General features: G+C 42.6%; 1 protein-coding gene across 1 annotated transcript in view; it reads left to right on the top strand.

Moving 5' to 3' along the window:
* Positions 1–4095: 4095 nt before the first annotated feature.
* The window catches only part of LOC122561366 (uncharacterized), an 86338-nt gene continuing 73125 nt past the window's right edge, over positions 4096–17308 (top strand). Inside the window, 2 exon segments of the mRNA XM_087994031.1 lie at positions 4096–4186; positions 11398–11519. Of these exon segments, the coding sequence (XP_087850157.1) occupies positions 4122–4186; positions 11398–11519 (187 nt within the window). The 5' untranslated portion in view covers positions 4096–4121.

The following is a 17308-nucleotide window of genomic DNA, read 5'->3' as shown; positions in this document are numbered from 1 at the left end:
GGAAAAGTGCAGCAAGTCAGGCAGCATCAAAGGAGAAGGAGAATCGACGTTTCGGGCATAAGCCAATCTCCTTCTCCTTTGATGCTGCCTGACCTACTGCGCTTTTCCAGCAACACATTTTTAAGCTCTGATCTCCAGCATCTGCAGTCCTCACTTTCTCCTAGCTGAAGATTCTCCACAGGGACCACTTAGCCCCAGACTGTGTGTCAAAATTTAAACCAGGGGTATCTTCAGCGTGCCCCAAGTGCAAGGTCTGTACGGGTACTCTTACCCATTGTCTTTGGTCTTGTGACAGGGTTCAAACATATTGGAGCACTGTGGTGGGTGCAATGGAGAGGATTTTAGGTGTAGGGCTCCTTTTGGGCCTACCCATTGTATTTCCTGCAGACTCGCATAAGGCAAAACTTTTCAATATTCTTACATTCTGTGCAAGGAAGAATATCTTGCTAGGTTGGATATCAGAAAAACCCCCAGGCCTGTCGGGTTGGCGGAAGATTGTTATGGAGCATATTCCCCTGGATTTTCTCTCAAATATGGTACACCACAAAACTGAGAATTTTTACAAGACATGGCAACCCTTTTTGAAATACCTGGACACAGATTTATCTGCCATACTAACAAGGGCTTTTATATAGCTGTAACGATTGTGTTTCATGAGTCCAATATCCAGGGAGGAGGAACTGTGAATGTATGAGTGTTTTGTTTGGCTGAGCTGAGTTATTACTATTATTTGTTTGTTGTTAGGTGTTTATTTAGTTAAATAGCTAGTTTAGGTTTTTTAAAATTTTATACTTCTCTATATATGTGTATATATTCGTATAGGAGGGTGGGTTGGGGAATTTTTTTATTATTTGGGATTAGTTTTGTACTATTTTTGTACTGTTTTGAATTGCATTGTTTTGTATTTGTAATATTTAAAAATCTTTTTTTTTAATAAAAATATATTATGTTTGAAATGGATAAATCCAAAAATGAGCTACCTACTAATAGTTGAAAGAATTCAGAGATTTTAAGAGAATTTAGACACTAAATTTTCATAACTAAAGGAAGATCAATAGGGAAATATAATGAGATTGCTCAGAAAATAGAAAGAGGTTTGTGAAGATACACTTAGGTATACTACATTAACGAACATGATATGTCTGAAGATATTCAGACCCAAACGAACAAAACCTAGAGAAACAGCCTAAAGTAACAAAGGAAGTTCAGTGTATGTTCAAGAATCAATTGATGGGCCCACGCAAGAGTAATTGGAATTCGCCTGTAGCTGGGGATTGGAACAGGATGGTCAAACAGAGGGAGGTGTTGGAGAATTTATATTGGTTTTCGTTTCTGGGAGAGGAGTTTGGCCATTGATGTTGCAGCATAAAAATTTGGAAGTTCCATACCTAGCCTCCCATTACCAATTTTTGGAAGTTTAGAGAATAGAAATGAAGTTATAAGTATTACTGAATTTTGCTCAATTAACTGAAAAGGTGGCAAGGTCATCTTCAAAAAAATCACTGAAACAATCATTTATGTGTGTAGGACAATGCATTGTGGAAACCACTTCAGTAATCTGGCTAGTTTTGTTATTTGAAAAAAAAACTCTTAATTGTTTGTTTGGCTGTCTATTTGGTTTGTTTTGTCCCTGAATCAGTCCCATGGCCACGAATGCATCAAGCCATGTCTATTTTTGAGTGAATGGGGCTAAAAACAAAGATTATTGGATTTAAACAATTGACAATTATTTTGTTTAATTTTGCTCTGCTGAAGTTACTGTATTGTTAATTAATTGTGAAGTTTTTTTTTGTTTAAGCTACAAACCTGGTGTCTGGAACTGATTATTTACAGTTTGGAATTGGTCATTCAAAAAGTCTGGTTAGGAACCATTGGAGTCATTTTGAGGATCTTTGAAAGTTTAAATTCTACTTTGTAGTGCATACAGAAGTAGGGCGGCTGATTTGATTCGGCTGTCTTCCTCCATAACATAACATTTCACCCTCTCTCTTTTTCATTCAAACCTTCCATCTATGTGAATTTCCCCACGTTGACATTGATCCTTTGTCCTATTGAGATGTAACCATTTCCTTTGAATAGATGTCTTTTGTCCCCGAATCAGTCCAATGGCCACGAATGCATCAAGCCATGTCCAAACCAAATCTGAAGCACTTAGTTTGGAAGGGGTCATAGAGGCATAGAGATGTACAGTATGGAAACAGACCCTTCAGTCCAATCCGTCCATGCCGACCAAATATCCCAACCCAATTTAGTCCCACCTGCCAGCACCCGGCCCATATCCCTCCAAATCCTTCCTATTCATGTACCCATCCAAATGCCTCTTAAATGTTGCAATTGTACCAGCCTCCACCACATCCTCTGGCAGCTCATTCCATACACGTACCACCCTCTGCGTGAAAAAGTTGCCCCTTAGGTTCCTTTTATATCTTTCCCCTCTCACCCTATGTCTATGCCCTCTAGTTCTGGACTCCCCGACCCCAGGGAAAAGACTTTGTCTATTTATCCTATCCATGCCCCTCGTAATTTTGTAAACCTCTATAAGGTCACCCCTCAGCCTCTGACGCTCCAGGGAAAACAGCCCCAGCCTGTTCAGCCTCTCCCTGTAGCTCAGATCCTCCAACCCTGGCAACATCCTTGTAAATCTTTTCTGAACCCTTTCAAGTTTCACAACATCTTTCCGATAGGAAGAGACCAGAATTGCACACAATATTCCAACAGTGGCCTAACCAATGTCCTGTACAGCTGCAACATGACCTCCCAACTCCTGTACTCAATACTCTGACCAATAAAGGAAAGCACTATCCTATCTACTTGCGACTCCACTTTCAAGGAGCTATGAGCCTGCACTCCAAGATCCTTTTGTTCAGCAACACTCCCTAGGACCTTACCATTAAGTGTATAAGTCCTGCTAAGATTTGCTTTCCCAAAATGCAGCACCTCGCATTTATCTGAATTAAACTCCATCTGCCACTTCTCAGCCCATTGGCCCATCAGGTCCAGATCCTGTTGTAATCTGAGGTAACCCTCTTCGCTGTCCACTACACCTCCAATTTTGGTGTCCTCTGCAAACTTACTAACTGTACCTCTTATGCTTGCATCCAAATCTTTTATGTAAATGACAAAAGGTAGAGGGCCCAGCACCGATCCTTGTGGCACTCCACTGGTCACAGGCCTCCAGTCTGAAAAACAACCCTCCACCACCACACTCTGTCTTCTACCTTTGAGCCAGTCCTGTATGCAAATGGCTAGTTCTCTCTGTATTCCATGAGATCAAACCTTGCCTACCAGTCTCCCATGAGGAACCTTGTCGAATGCCTTACTGAATTCTGGTAACTAATGAGCATTAATGTTCCCCGGTAACTTTTCCTCTTCCAAATATTACAGCAACAACACATCATCTGTCTTCCCATCTCTATTTTATTTTTGTAAACTAATTAAGTGTTAAGCTTAGAGTATCCTTCACTAATTAGCTGTAGCTATGTTACGAAGTTTAACTTGCAACATCATAAATATAGTTCTTATCTTCCTGGATTAAACAACTGCAGCAATTTAGAAGGATTTTTAATAAAAATGTTAACTTCCCTAATTAACTACCTGATCACCTAATTGATGTCTCTAGGTTTCAGCTCTTGAGCCTCGATATTCTTGGTTCCCACTCTCGGACCACTACCATAACGGCACCTGCTCCTCATTGAACCAAATTCCCTCACTGAGCGCACCCTCAAGTTTAAATATTTTGTTCATACATCTGCACCCTTTATCATCCGCTTCCCCACTCCACCCAAGCAGTAAGTTGTGACTCCGTGTTCAAGAGCTGCTCTGTATCTTTAATGCACCATCAGCTTTTGTATCTCAGACCTTATCCCACCTGCTGAATGAAATAAACAGAATTGTCAGACTTTTCAGTGAGAACCACTAACCACTAGAGATATTGAAGACATTAGGGTCATAATACATAAAGGCTTTTGATTCTCAGTAAATTAGGGGTCATGTAGCAATTTTTTAAAAAAATTCCAACAATCCTTGTATTTCATTTTCTAAACACTGATTAATAGCTCTCAAATAATGTTTAGGTTTGGTGCTATTGCAGGTTCTTGGACACCTCCAAGCAGGCTATTGGGATGCTCTTTATCCATTTTGCCAATGTTTATTTATCTGACCTGACTGAAGAGGACCCATGTTCATTGTGAGTAATGGTATTTATATGCTACTTATCCGTTAGATGTGTTATGTTGCCATTTTTAACAACATAAATCTCACTTTTCCATGCTTTTGATTCAAGTGTGCTTACAGGCCCTGCTCACTGTAATTAACACTATGACTCTTAAAATTCACAAATATCTGTGGTGATATTTATTTATGAAAGGAACAGCACTATTTACTGCCACCCACTAGCAGCTCATTGTCATGTGTCCAGAAGCTCAGTCAAAGAGCTGGAGTCATACATTCATTACAGTAGAGAAGGAGGACATTGAGTCTGTGGAGTCCAAATATCTTTAGAGCGATATAATGAATTTCCCCATTCTTGTTGGAGATGATTACTGCCTGGCTCTTCTGAGGTGTAAATGTTACTTGGCAATTGTCTGCTTAAACCTATCCAGGTCTTGCTGCATTTGAGCATGGACAGTTTTTTGATCTGAGGAGACTTAAATGGTACTGAACATGGCGCAATTAACAATGAGCGTCCCATTTTCTGACGTTATGATGGAGGGAATGTTATTGAAGCAGCTGAAGGTGGTTGAGTCTATGTTGGTGAAAAGGAACTCCTGGGGAGTTGTCCTGGAGCTGTGATGACTAATTTCCAATAACCACTGCCATCTTTTTCTAATTAATTTTTGGGACATAGGTGTTGCTGGCTGGCCAGCATTTATTGCCTCTTCCCTGTTACCCTTGAGAAGGTGGTCGTGAGCTGTCTTCTTGAACTGCTGCAGTCCATGTCTTAATTAGACCCACAATGCCATTAGTGAGGGAATTCCAGGATTTTAACCCAGCATCATTGAAGGAACAGCGATATATTTCCAAGTCAAGATGATAAGAGCCTTGATGGGGCAGTTGCAGGTGGTGGTCTTCCCATGTATCTGCTGCCCTTGTCCTTCTAGATGGAAGTAGTCATGGGTTTGGAAGGTGAATCTTTGGTGAATTTCTGCAGTGCATCTTGTAGATAGTACGCGCTGCTGCTATTGAGCATCGGTGCTGGAGGGAATCAACGCTTGTAGAAGTGGTACCAATCAAGTGGGCTGCTTTGTCCTAATGGTGCCAAACAGCCATCCATACGAGTGGAGAGTATTCCATCACACTCCTGTTTTGTGCCTTGTAGATGGTGAACAAACTTTCGGGAGTTGGCAAATGAGTTATTTGCTGCAATATTCCTAGCCTCTGACCTGTTGTTGCCATTGTGTTTAAGTGGCAAGTTCAGTTGAGTTTCTAGGAGAAAGTGAGGTCTGCAGATGCTGGAGATCAAAGTTGAAACTTTATTGCTGGAACAGCACAGCAGGTCAGGCAGCATCCAGGGAACAGGAGATTCGACGTTTCAGGAAGGGCTGTGCCCGAAACGTCGAATCTCCTGTTCCCTGGATGCTGCCTGACCTGCTGTGCTGTTCCAGCAATAAAGTTTCAACAGTTGAGTTTCTAGTCAATCGTACCCCCTTAGGATGTTGATAGTGGGGGATTCAGTGCTAGTAACACCATTGAATAACAAGGGACAGTGGTTAGATTGTCTCTTATTGGAAATAGTAATTGCCTGACATTTATGTGGCACAAATGTTACTTGTCAGCCTAAGCCGGGATACTTGTCAGCCTAAGCCGGGATATTTGTCCATATCCTGTTGCATTTGAACATGCACTGCTTCAGTATCTGACCTTATGATGGAGGGAAGGTCATTGATGAAGCAGCTGAGGATAGTTGGGCCTAGGACACTACCCTGAGGAACTCCGCAAAGATGTCAGGGAGCGGAGATAACTGACCTCCAACCACTACAGCCATCTTCTCATGAGTCGAAACAGCAAAATATTTTCCTCCGATTTCCATTGATTCCAGTTTTGCTAGGGTTCCTTGATGCTGCACTCTGTCAACGTGGCCTTGATGTCACACTCACCTCCTCTTTGGAATTCAGCTCTTTTGTCCATATGTGAACCAAGACTATAATGAGATCAGGAATTGAGTGGCACTGGTGGAACCCAAAGTGGGTGTTGCTGAGCAGGTTTTGCATGATAGCACTGTTCATGACACCTTCCATCACTTTACTGATGATTGAGAGCAGATTGAAGGAGCGGTAACTGGCTGGGTCGGAATTTTCTGCTTTGTGTGTATAGGATATACCTGGGCAATTTTTCACATGATGAGGTAATGGCAGTATTATAGTTGTACTGGACGAGCTTGGCTAGGGGAAAGGCAAGTTCTGGAGTGAGAAACTTCTGGAAAATTGCTGGAAAATTGTCAAGACCCATTGCCTTTGTAGGACACAGTGCTTCCTCCTATTTCTTGATGTCACATGGAGTGAATTGGATTGGCTGTAAACAGGAATCCATGATTCTGAAGACTTCTGGTGGAGGCCCCGATGGATTATTCACTCGGCATTTCTTACTGAAGATCAATGCGAATGCTTCAGCCTTACCTTTTGTGCTGATGCACTAGACTGTTACATCATTGGGAATATTTTTGCAGCCTCCTTCCCCAGTCTTGTTTAGTTGACCACCACCATTCGTGACTGGATGTGATAGGACTGCTCACCTTCAATCTGATCAATTGGTTGAGGAATAAAGAACAAAGAAAATTTACAGCCCAGGAACAGACTTTCTGCCCTCCAAGTCTGGGCCGATTCACATCCACTGTCTAAACCTGCCGCCCAATTCCTAAGCATCTGTATCCCTCTACTCCCCACTGACTCGTGCATCTGTCCAGACGCATCTCAAATGAATTTACCGTGCCTGCCTCTACTACCTCTGCTTGCAACGCTTTTCAGGCACCTACCACCCTCTGTGTAAAGTACTTTCTGCATGTTATCCCCCTTAAACTTTTCAACTCTCACCTCGAACCCGTGACCTCTCGTAATTGAATCCCTCACCCTGGGGAAAAGCTTATCTCTATCCATCCTGTCTATACCCTTCATGCTTTTGTAGACCTCCATCAGGTCCTCCCCATCTTTTTTTCTAATAAAAACAATCCTAACCTACTCAACCTCTCTTCATAGCTAACACATTCCATACCAGACAACATCCTCATAAACCTTCTCTGCACCCTCTCCAAAGTGTCCACATCCTTTTGGTAATGTGGCGACCAGAACTGTACCCAGTATTCTTAATGCGGCGAGCCAATGTCGTGTACAATTTTAACATGATCTGCCAGCTCTTCTACTCAATATCTGGTCAGATGAAGGCAAACATACCATGTGCCGCCTTGACCACTCGATCCACCTGTCCAGCCACCTTCAGGGTACAATGGATCTGAACACCCAGATCTCTCTGCTCATCAACTTTTCCCAAGGCTCTTCTGTTTACAGTATAGTTTGCTCTAGAATTATACTTCCCAAAATGCGTCACCTCACATTTGCCTAGATTGAACTCCACCTGCCACTTCTCCGCCCAAATCTCCAGTCTATCTATATTCTCCTTATTCTTTGACAGTCCGCTATGCTTTCTGCTACTACGCCAATCTTCGTGTCATCTGCAAACTTACTGGTCAGACACCAATGCCCTCTTCCAGATCATTTATGTATATCACTAACAACAGTGGCCCCAGCACTAATCCCTGTGGAACACCACTGGTCACCTTTTCTCTATTTTGAGAAATTTCCTTCAACTACTATTTTCTGTCTCCTGTTACTTAACGAGTTCTTTATCTACCTAGCTAGAGCACCCAGTACACCATGTGACTTCACTTTCTCCATTAGTTTCCCATGGGGAACCTTATCAAATGCCTTCCTAAAGTCCATGTATATGACATCTACAACTCTTCATCGATCAACTTGGTCCCTTCCTCAAAGAACTCTATTACATTGGTAAGGCACGATCTCCCCCATACAAAACCATGTTGCCTATCACTGATAAGCCCATTCTTTTCCAAATATAAATAGATTTTATCCCTCAGTACCTTCTCCAGCAACTTTCCCACCACTGACGTTGGGCTCACTGGTCTGTAGTTATCTGGAATATCCCTACTACCCTTCTTGTACAGGGGGACAACATGAGCAACCCTCCAGCACCTCACCTATGTTTAAGGATGCTTCAAAGATATCTGCCAGGGCCCCAGCTATTTCCTGTCTCGCCTCCCTCAGCAACCTAGGATAGATCCCATCCAGACCTGGGGATTTATCCACCTTAATATCCTTTAGCCTAACCAACACATCTTCCCACCATATGTCACTGTGATCCAGAGTAAACAAACTTCTATCTCTAATCTCAACATTCATCATGTGCCTCTCCTCAGTGATCACTGATGCAAAGTGATCATTGAGAATCTCACCCATTTTCTCAGGTCTGGCACACACTCTTCTTTCCTTATCCTTTAGTGGACCAACCCTTTCTCTAATTACCCTCTTGCTTCTTATAAATGAATATAAGGCCTTGGGATTCTCTTTAATTCTGCTCACTAAAGTTATTTCATGATGCCTTTTAGCCCACTTGATTCCTTGCTTAAGATTGGTCCTAATCTCCTGATATTTCTCCAAAGCCTGCTCTGTTCCTAGCTGCCTGGACCTTATGTACGCTTCCCTTTTCCTCTTGGCTAGTCATACAATTTCTCCTGTCATGCACTTGCATCTTGCTCTTCCTGTCCCTTGTTTTCAAAGGGACATGCCTATCCTGCACAATCTTTAGCCTATCTTTGAAAGCCTTCCACATATCAAATGTGGACTTCTCTCCAAATAGCTGCTCACAATTCACATTTCAGAGCTCCTGTCGAATTTTGATATAATTCGCCTTGGCCCAGTTTAATACTCATCCCTTAGGACCACTCTCATCTTTGTCTACGAGTATTCTAAAACTTACAGAATTGTAGTCACTATTCCCAAAGAAATCCCCCACTGCAACTTCCACCACCTGGCCTGGCTCATTCCCCAACATCAGGTCCAATATGGCCCCTTCCCTCGTCGGACTGTCGACATACTACACTAGAAAACTCTCCTCGATGCTCTTTACAAATTTTGCCCCATCCAGATCTCTGACGCTGTGTATCCCAGTCAATGTTGGGAAAATTAAAGTCTCCCATCACCACCACCCTGTTGCCTCTACATCTTTCGATAATCTGTTTACCTATTTGTTCTTCTACCTCACGCTCACTGTTGGGAGGCTTGTAATACAGCCTCTTATTTCTCAGCTCTACCAATAATGTTTCACTGCTCAAGCCCCCCGTAGTGTCCTCCTTTAGCACAGCCGTGATATCATCTGTGACCAACAATGCAACTCCTTCCCCACTTTTACTTCCCTCCCTGTCCTGTCTGAAGTGTCTATATCCTGGAACATTTAGTTGCCAATCATGCCTTTCCTTCAACCAAGTCTCTGTGATTGCAATATAGTCCTATTCCCAGGCACCAATCCAAGCCCTAACTTCATCTGCCTTACTCTGTATATTCCTTGCATTAAAGTATATGCACTTCAGGCTGCCAGTTCTTTTGCGTTCATCTGCTCTCTGCCTACTCTTTTCCCTTGGTAATGTTTCCAGTCTCCAGTTTCCACCTCACTGTCTACTAAACTTCTGGTTCCCAGTCCCCTGCCACTTTAGTTTAAATCCTCCCCAACAGCAGTAGCAAAAACTCCCCCAAGGACATTAATTCTAGTCTGGTTCACGTGTAGACAATCCCACCTTCCCCAGAACCAGTGCCAATGTCCCACAAATCTGAATCCCTCTCTCCTACACTAGCCTGCAAGCCACGTGTTCATCCAGCCTATTCTTTCATTTCTACCCTGGCTAGCTTGAGGCACTGGTAGCAATCCCGAGATCACGACCTTTGAGGTCCTCCTCTTTAACTTTTCACCTAGCTTCTTGAATTCTGCTTTCAGGACCTCACCTCATTTTTTACTTACATCATTGTTGCCTATAGGCACCACGACAACTGGCTGTTCACCCTTCTCTTTCTGAATGCTCTGCAGCCGATTGGTGACATCCCTGACCTGAGCACCTGGAAGGCAACATACCATCCGGGAGTCTAGTTTTCTCCCACCGATCTGCCTGTCTACTCCCCTTACAATAGAATCCCCTATGACTATGGCCCGGTGAGTCTTTTTCCTGCCCTTCTGCAGTGCCCACTACGGTGCCATGATCCTGGCAATTGCTGCCCTCCCTGGTGAGCTATCTCCCCAGCAGTACCCAAAACAGTATACCTGTTTTGGAGGGAGGTGACCACAGGGGACACCTGCACTGCCTTCTTACTCTTTCTCTGCCTTTCGTTCACCCATTCACTGTTTCCCTCAGCAATTCTAATCTGCGGTGTGACCAATTCACTGAACGTGCTATCCGTGACCACCTCAGCATCATGGATGTTCCACAGAGAGTTCCTCCGCAGCTCCAGAGCCTTCATGAGGTCAAACAAGAGCTGCAACTGGACTCACTTCTTGCAAGTGTAAGAGTCAGCGTCGTCAACCACGTCTCTGAGCTCCCACTTCAAACAAGAGGCATATGCCACGGGTCTGATGTCCCCTGCCATTGTAAGCCTTAGCTTTATATCTACGAACTGAATCCAAAAAATGCACTTAAATATTCTTCTGGTTAGAGGATGGGGGATGGAGCAGGAGGGAGACACGACACATGTAGTATCTCGGGTTTCGCCGCTGCCCAAATATATACTATAAGTCCTTACCTTCCCAGCAACCTCCTTGTCTCTAGTGTCCCCTCCGCTCTGTCTGCCGCTGCTCCTGGACAGGAAAAGGTAGCTCAGCTCTCTTCATAATTTGCTTGTGCTGTTTGACAAGCAAGCAGCCCCATTTGCTAGCCTCACCAGGTTGATGCCTCATTTTGAAGGTCTGCCTGGTGCTGTTCTTGGCATGCCCTCTATTGAAGAAGGGTAGATTCCTGGCTTGATAGTAGTGGCTGATTGGCGTATGAGGATATGATAGGTCAAGAGAGTAAAGTACTTTTCTGCTGTTGTTGATGGCTCATGCCATTTCATAGATGCCCAATCATGAGCTGTTCGATCTGAATGAAATATGTCCCATTTTACTGGGAAGTGAGATTAGGCTTGGTGACTCATTTTTCAGTTGTCTGCCTCTTTGTATACAATTCACTACAATTCTGTTTTCATTTCGCATTGCTCCAGTTGTTTCTCTTGGTGGTAGAGGTTTGAAAAGTTTGAAGGAGCCTTTTTGAATTTTTGCAAATCATCTTCGAGGCGGTATGCACTGTTGCCACTGTTTTGGTACTTAGGTTTGTGTTTGGTGACTGACATTTTTCTGTTCATTATTCAGGTATTTGATTAATTTCCTGTTGGATGCTACTCTGGGAATGCTTCTGATCTATGCTGGAGTACGAATAGTGGGTGTCCTCGTAGAATGGCGACACTGGGAGTCTCTTCGTTTTGGCGAGTATGGTAAACAAAAATTACTAATTTGCAATTTTAGAGAAGATTTGTAGCTCTGGTTGTGGATCAGGTTTGCTCGCTAACCTGGTAGATTTGTTCTCGGACATTTGCCACGATGCTAGGTAACATCATCAGTGAGTCTGTGATGGTGTCATATACAAAATACCCTGCAAGGACTGCAACAAACATTACATTGGACAGACGGGCAGGAAACTTGTCACCAGAATACATGAGCACCAAAAGACATGATCAACGATCACTGGTATCCATACACACAGATGAAGAGGGACACCAGTTTGACAGGGACAATACATCCTTCCTGGGACATGCTAAACAAAGACATGCAGTGGAATTGCGAGAGGCCTGGCATTCAAACCAGAACTCCATTAACAAACATATTGATTTGGACTCCATTTACCAAACTCTCAGAAAAAGAACCGGAAGTGATATCACCCACCACAACAGACCAAGACCAAGGAAACTTGCAACCCAAAAATTACTAATTATTTTTAATTTTTTTTCCTCCTAACTTCTTCGTTACCCACATCGATGGGACAGAGTATTAGGGTTTTTGTACCTTTGCTATGTGAGAGGCAACAAATTGGAAGTAGTGGCTATTTTGCCTCTTGATTAAATTGGATTACTTAGTGCAAAGTGTAATGGCTCAGCTGGAGTGTGATAGTCATATAGATGTACAGCACAGAAACACACCCTTCAGTCCAACTCTTCCATGCCAACCAGATATCCTAACCAAATCTTGGCCCATAGCCTTCCTATTTATTTACCCGTCAAGAGGCCTTTTAAATGTTGCAATTATAGCAGCCTCCACCACTTCCTCTGGCAGCTCATTCCATACACACACCACCCTCTGTGAAAAAGTTACCCCTCAGGTCCTTTTTAAATCTTTCCCCTCTCACCGTAAATCTATGCCCTCTAGTTCTGGACTTGCCCACCCCAGGGAAAAGATTTTGTCTATTTATGCTTTCCATGCCCCTCGTGATTTTATTAACCTCTATAAGGTCACCCCTCAGCCTCCAGCACTCCAGGGAAAACGGTCCCAGCTTATTCAACCTCTCCCTATAGTTCAAATCCTCTAATCCTGGCAACGTCCTTGTAAATCTTTTCTGAACCCTTTCAAGGAAAGCATACCAAACAACGCCTTCACTATCCTATCTGCCTGCGAGTCTACTTTCAAGGAGCTATGAACCTGCACTCCAAAGTGTCTTTGTTCAGCAACACTCCCCAGGACTTTACCATTAAGTGAATAAGTCCTGCCCTGATTTGCTTTCCCAAAATGCAGCACCTCGCATTTATCTGAATTAAACTCCATCTGCCACTCCTCGGCCCATTGGCCCATCTGATCAAGATCCTGTTGTAATCTGAGGTAACCTTCTTCGCTGTCCACTACACCTCCATTTTTGGTGTCATCAGCGAAACTTACTAACTATACCTCTTATGCTCACATCTAAATCATTTATATAAATGATGAAAAGTAGAGGACCCAGCACCAATCCTTGTGGCAGTCCACTGATCACAGGTCTCCAGTCTGAAAAGTAGCCCTCCACCTCCACCCTGTGTCTTCTACCTTCAAGCCAGTTCTGTAACCAAATGGCTAGTTCTCTCTGTATTCCAGTCTCCCATGGGGAACCTTGTTGAATGTGGTTTTTAACTATTTACTTGTAACTACAGTCTCAGTATTTGGAATAACTAAATAGTCATTCTCATTTGTAACCTGCTTTGTGATTGCTGTTAACGTGTGTCAGCTAATTTAGGACTTTCTGTGTACGTTTTACAAGATTTAACTTTGATGACTCAGGGAAAAGCAGGACTTTGATTTTCAGCACAGTCTGCCAGTGAGGCGAACACTGACACTGAGGTAACACAGAAAGACAACCAACCAGCAGGAAGGTCCGAGCATCCTCGTCACACTGAGTGACAAAGATTTGTCATCACGCCATGTTCTTACAGAACAGAATACAGGCCCTTCAGCTTATCGTATCTGTGCTTACAATTAAGTATCCATCTATTCTAATCTCAATTCCAGCACTTGGCTTTATACGACAGTGTATCAAGCACTCACTCCGAGATACCTTCACAGTTTCTGCCTCAACTAAATTTTACACAATCAGTTCCAGATAGTCACCACTCTCAGGGATAATCATTTATCCTCGAGTCCCTGCCACACCTCCTGCTCCTTCTCTTAATGCATGACACACCTTGAAACATTGATCCATGAGTGACCGATAAATACCCATCGAGATACCTTTTAAATGTTGCAATTGTAGTAAACTCGGCGAGTTTATCATGCATCTTGGAGTCAAGCCAAACAGCTGAGCGCTGCAATATAAAGTGGATGAATAAACCAGCAAAATATGATGGACTTCTTAAATGGAAAGTGCAAATTAAATAAAATTTGAAGTTTGATAGCATCTAGGATAAATGAATTGCAGCCCATCAGCTGCAGTAAACATCTACTGTCTCTAACATATGGTCAGGATAGGCAAATATTACATAATACGCGATCCTACTGAATATTATGTGTTGTTGGGTCAGTGAACATTGCAGCCTGTGATGGATGAATATCAACGACTACAGGCTGCATTGAATGGAAAAATTCCTTGCCAGTTGTGTGGAAGACAGAGCTTGAAATAGACGTCCTGTGGATTATGCTGTATCCATATATAGTGACAAAATGCAGATCTGCCTAAGGAAGTTGAGATGTTCCTGGAAAATAAGTCATTTGTGGAGGGGAATTTCTGTATGACATATTTAATAACAAAACAGTCAAAACTGTCGATGAAGCAGAGTGTTCAAGCAGTTTTATATTCCTGAAGCAAAGATTATGTTTATATAGTACTTTTATGTTTTAGATATCTGAAAGGAATTTTTGTTTAATGAAGAATTATGAAATCGTCAACCTTCTAATCATCATTCAATTACATCGTCGTTCTTTTAATCTATGATCACATCAATGTTTGGCCAATAGTAAGCATTTAAACCATACTGAGATTGTTATTTTCGCAGAAAGGTTTGCTATATCAGTTAAGATGAAATAGGTTCTTGTGCTGTGTTGTCTATTTTGGTTAGGGAATACGAATGGAGCCCAATGATCAGGCACTTTCCTCCTTCCTGTGTTATTGCAGTGTCTGCAGCTCGCTGACTCTGAGCCCCAGTTACTGCAGCTGTAGACGTCTAATGTGTTACAAAGCTAAGTATTCCCCCCCCCCCCCCGGCCCAGTAACTAAATCCAAAATGCCCAAAATAGGCATGCTTCACTTCAATATGTTAAAAGAAATGAGAACAATGGTGTAGTCTACCTCTCACCCCCCCCCCCCCCCCCCATCCCCCCCCCATCTGTTATAACGGAGTGGCTAAATGAAATGAAATTCTTTCACTCACTCTATAATCAACAAGTAACAATTTATTTATCTAACTCCAACAGTGAACAACTTAACAGAACCACTAACACACTGAACAATTCCCCTCTGACTACGCACTATTCCCTAATTGAACAAAATCCTATTGGTATGCTGTTTCAATAAATAAAGGCCCAATAATATAACAAAACAATAGCATTTAGTTTCTCAAAATTACAGGTAGGATACGTCTTCCAGATTGCTCCTTGCCCCCTCTCTGATCATCTTTCAGGAACATCTTTCTTCAATTTCTTGAGTCAGGAACGCCGCTCTGCAACAAATTCTTGTCAGTTTTTCTGTGAGAGGTGTTCTCTCTGTGAATTCTGTTGTCTGGAATGTTAGCTGATGAGATAGTACTTTATAGAGTTACAGAGAAGTACAGCACGGAAACAGACCCTCCCGTCTAATTCATCCACGCTGACCAAATATCCCAACCCAATCTCGTCCCCCTTGCCAGCCCCGGCCCATATCTCTCCAAACCCTTCCTATTCAGATACCCATCCAGATGCCTTTTAAATGTTGCAATTGTACTAGCCTCTACCACTTCCTCTGATAGCTCATTCCATACATGTACCACCCTCTGTGTGAAAATGTTGTCCCTTAGGTCTCTTTTATACCTTTTTTTTCCTCACCCTAAACCTCTGCTCTATTGTTCTGGACTCCCTCACCTCAGAGAAAAGACTTTGTCTATTTATCCTATCTATGCCCCTCATGATTTTATAAACCTCTATAAGGTTATCCCTCAGCCTCCAACACTCCAGGGAAAACAGCCCCAACCTATTCCACCTCTTCCTATTAGCTCAAATCCTCCAACCGTGGCAACATTCTTGTAAGTCTTTTCTGAACCCTTTCAAGTTTCACACAATTTTTCCGATTGGAAGGAGACCAGAATTGCACGCAATATTCCAAAAGTGGCCTAACCAATGTCCTGTACAGCCACAACATGACCTCCTAACTCCTGTACATAATACTCTGACCAATGAAGGAAAGCATACTGAACACCACCTTCACTATCCTATCTACCTGTGACTCCACTTTCAAGGAACTATGAACCTGCACTCCAAGGCCTTTGCTCAGCAACACTTCCTAGGACCTTACCATTAAGTGTATTAGTCCTGCTAAGATTTGCTTTCCCAAAATGCAGCACCTCTCATTTATCTGAATTAAACTCCATCTGCCACTGCTCACCCCATTGGCCCAACTGATCAAGATCCCGTTGTACTCTGGGGTAAGCTTCTTTGCTGTCCTGAAGAAGGGCCTGTGCCCGAAACGTCGAATCTCCTGTTCACTGGATGCTGCCTGACCTGCTGTGCTGTTCCAGCAATAAAGTTTCAACTTTGATCTCCAGCATCTGCAGACCTCACTTTCTCCTTCTTTGCTGTCCACCTAACCTACAATTTTGGTGTCATCTGCAAATTTACTAACTATATCTCTTATGCTCACATCCAAATCATTTATATAAATGATGAAAAGTAGAGGACCCAGCACCGATCCTTGTGGCACTCCACTGGTCACAGGCCTCCAGTCTGAAAAACAGTCCTCCACCACCACTCTCTGTCTTCTACCTTTGAGCCAGTCCTGTATGCAAATGGATAGTTCTTGCTGTATTCCATGAGATCAAACCTTGCTAACCAGTCTCCCATGAGGAACCTTGTCAAACACCTTACCTCAGTCCATATAGATCACGTCTACCGCTGTGCCCTCATCAATCCTCTTTGTTATTTCTTCAAAAAACTCAATCAAGGTTGTGAGGTATGATTTCCCCCACACAAAACCATGTTGACTGTCCCTAATCAGTCCTTGCCTTTCCAAATACATGTAATCCTGTCCGTCAGGATTCCCTCCATCAATTTGCTGTCCATCTTTTAAATGTTTGCAAGATTGTATGCAAATTCTTTTCTTCCTTTCATTATCAGTTTTTTGGTCTTCCTTTACTGTATTCTTAAAAATATCCCAAACATTACTATTACTATTTTTGGACACTTTTTGAGCCTTTTATGTAAGCTGCAGATGACTGACTTGTTTTGAATTTTGTACCTCCAAAGGAATGTATAGTTGCAGCAAGCTATATAATAGTTCATTAAAGACTGTCCATTGCTTATGTACTGTCATTCCTTTTAACGTACTTTCCCAATCCAGCTCAGGAGCACTTATCAGATTGTGAACATTTTGAATGTCTTTTGCCACTTGACATGCTTCTGTGAGTTTTTTTCTAGAAATATGTACATGTAATCCAATATTGAAGATTCATCTAGAGTTCAAGAACATCGCCATAATTTGTTTTAATGATCTCTAATCCATGACCATAAGCCAGTTTAAATCCATTTATTTGGGAATTCCTGGTAGAAAATATTTAGCAATCTAATCTTTTTCCCCAATCCA

This window comes from Chiloscyllium plagiosum, unplaced genomic scaffold, assembly GCF_037043375.1.
Source record: "Chiloscyllium plagiosum isolate Xiang-an unplaced genomic scaffold, Cpla_swu_hap1 HiC_scaffold_14, whole genome shotgun sequence".
NCBI classification, from domain to species: domain Eukaryota; kingdom Metazoa; phylum Chordata; class Chondrichthyes; order Orectolobiformes; family Hemiscylliidae; genus Chiloscyllium; species Chiloscyllium plagiosum.
The sequence above is the reverse complement of the archived record's forward strand: the minus strand, read 5'-3'. Positions and strand labels throughout refer to the sequence as shown.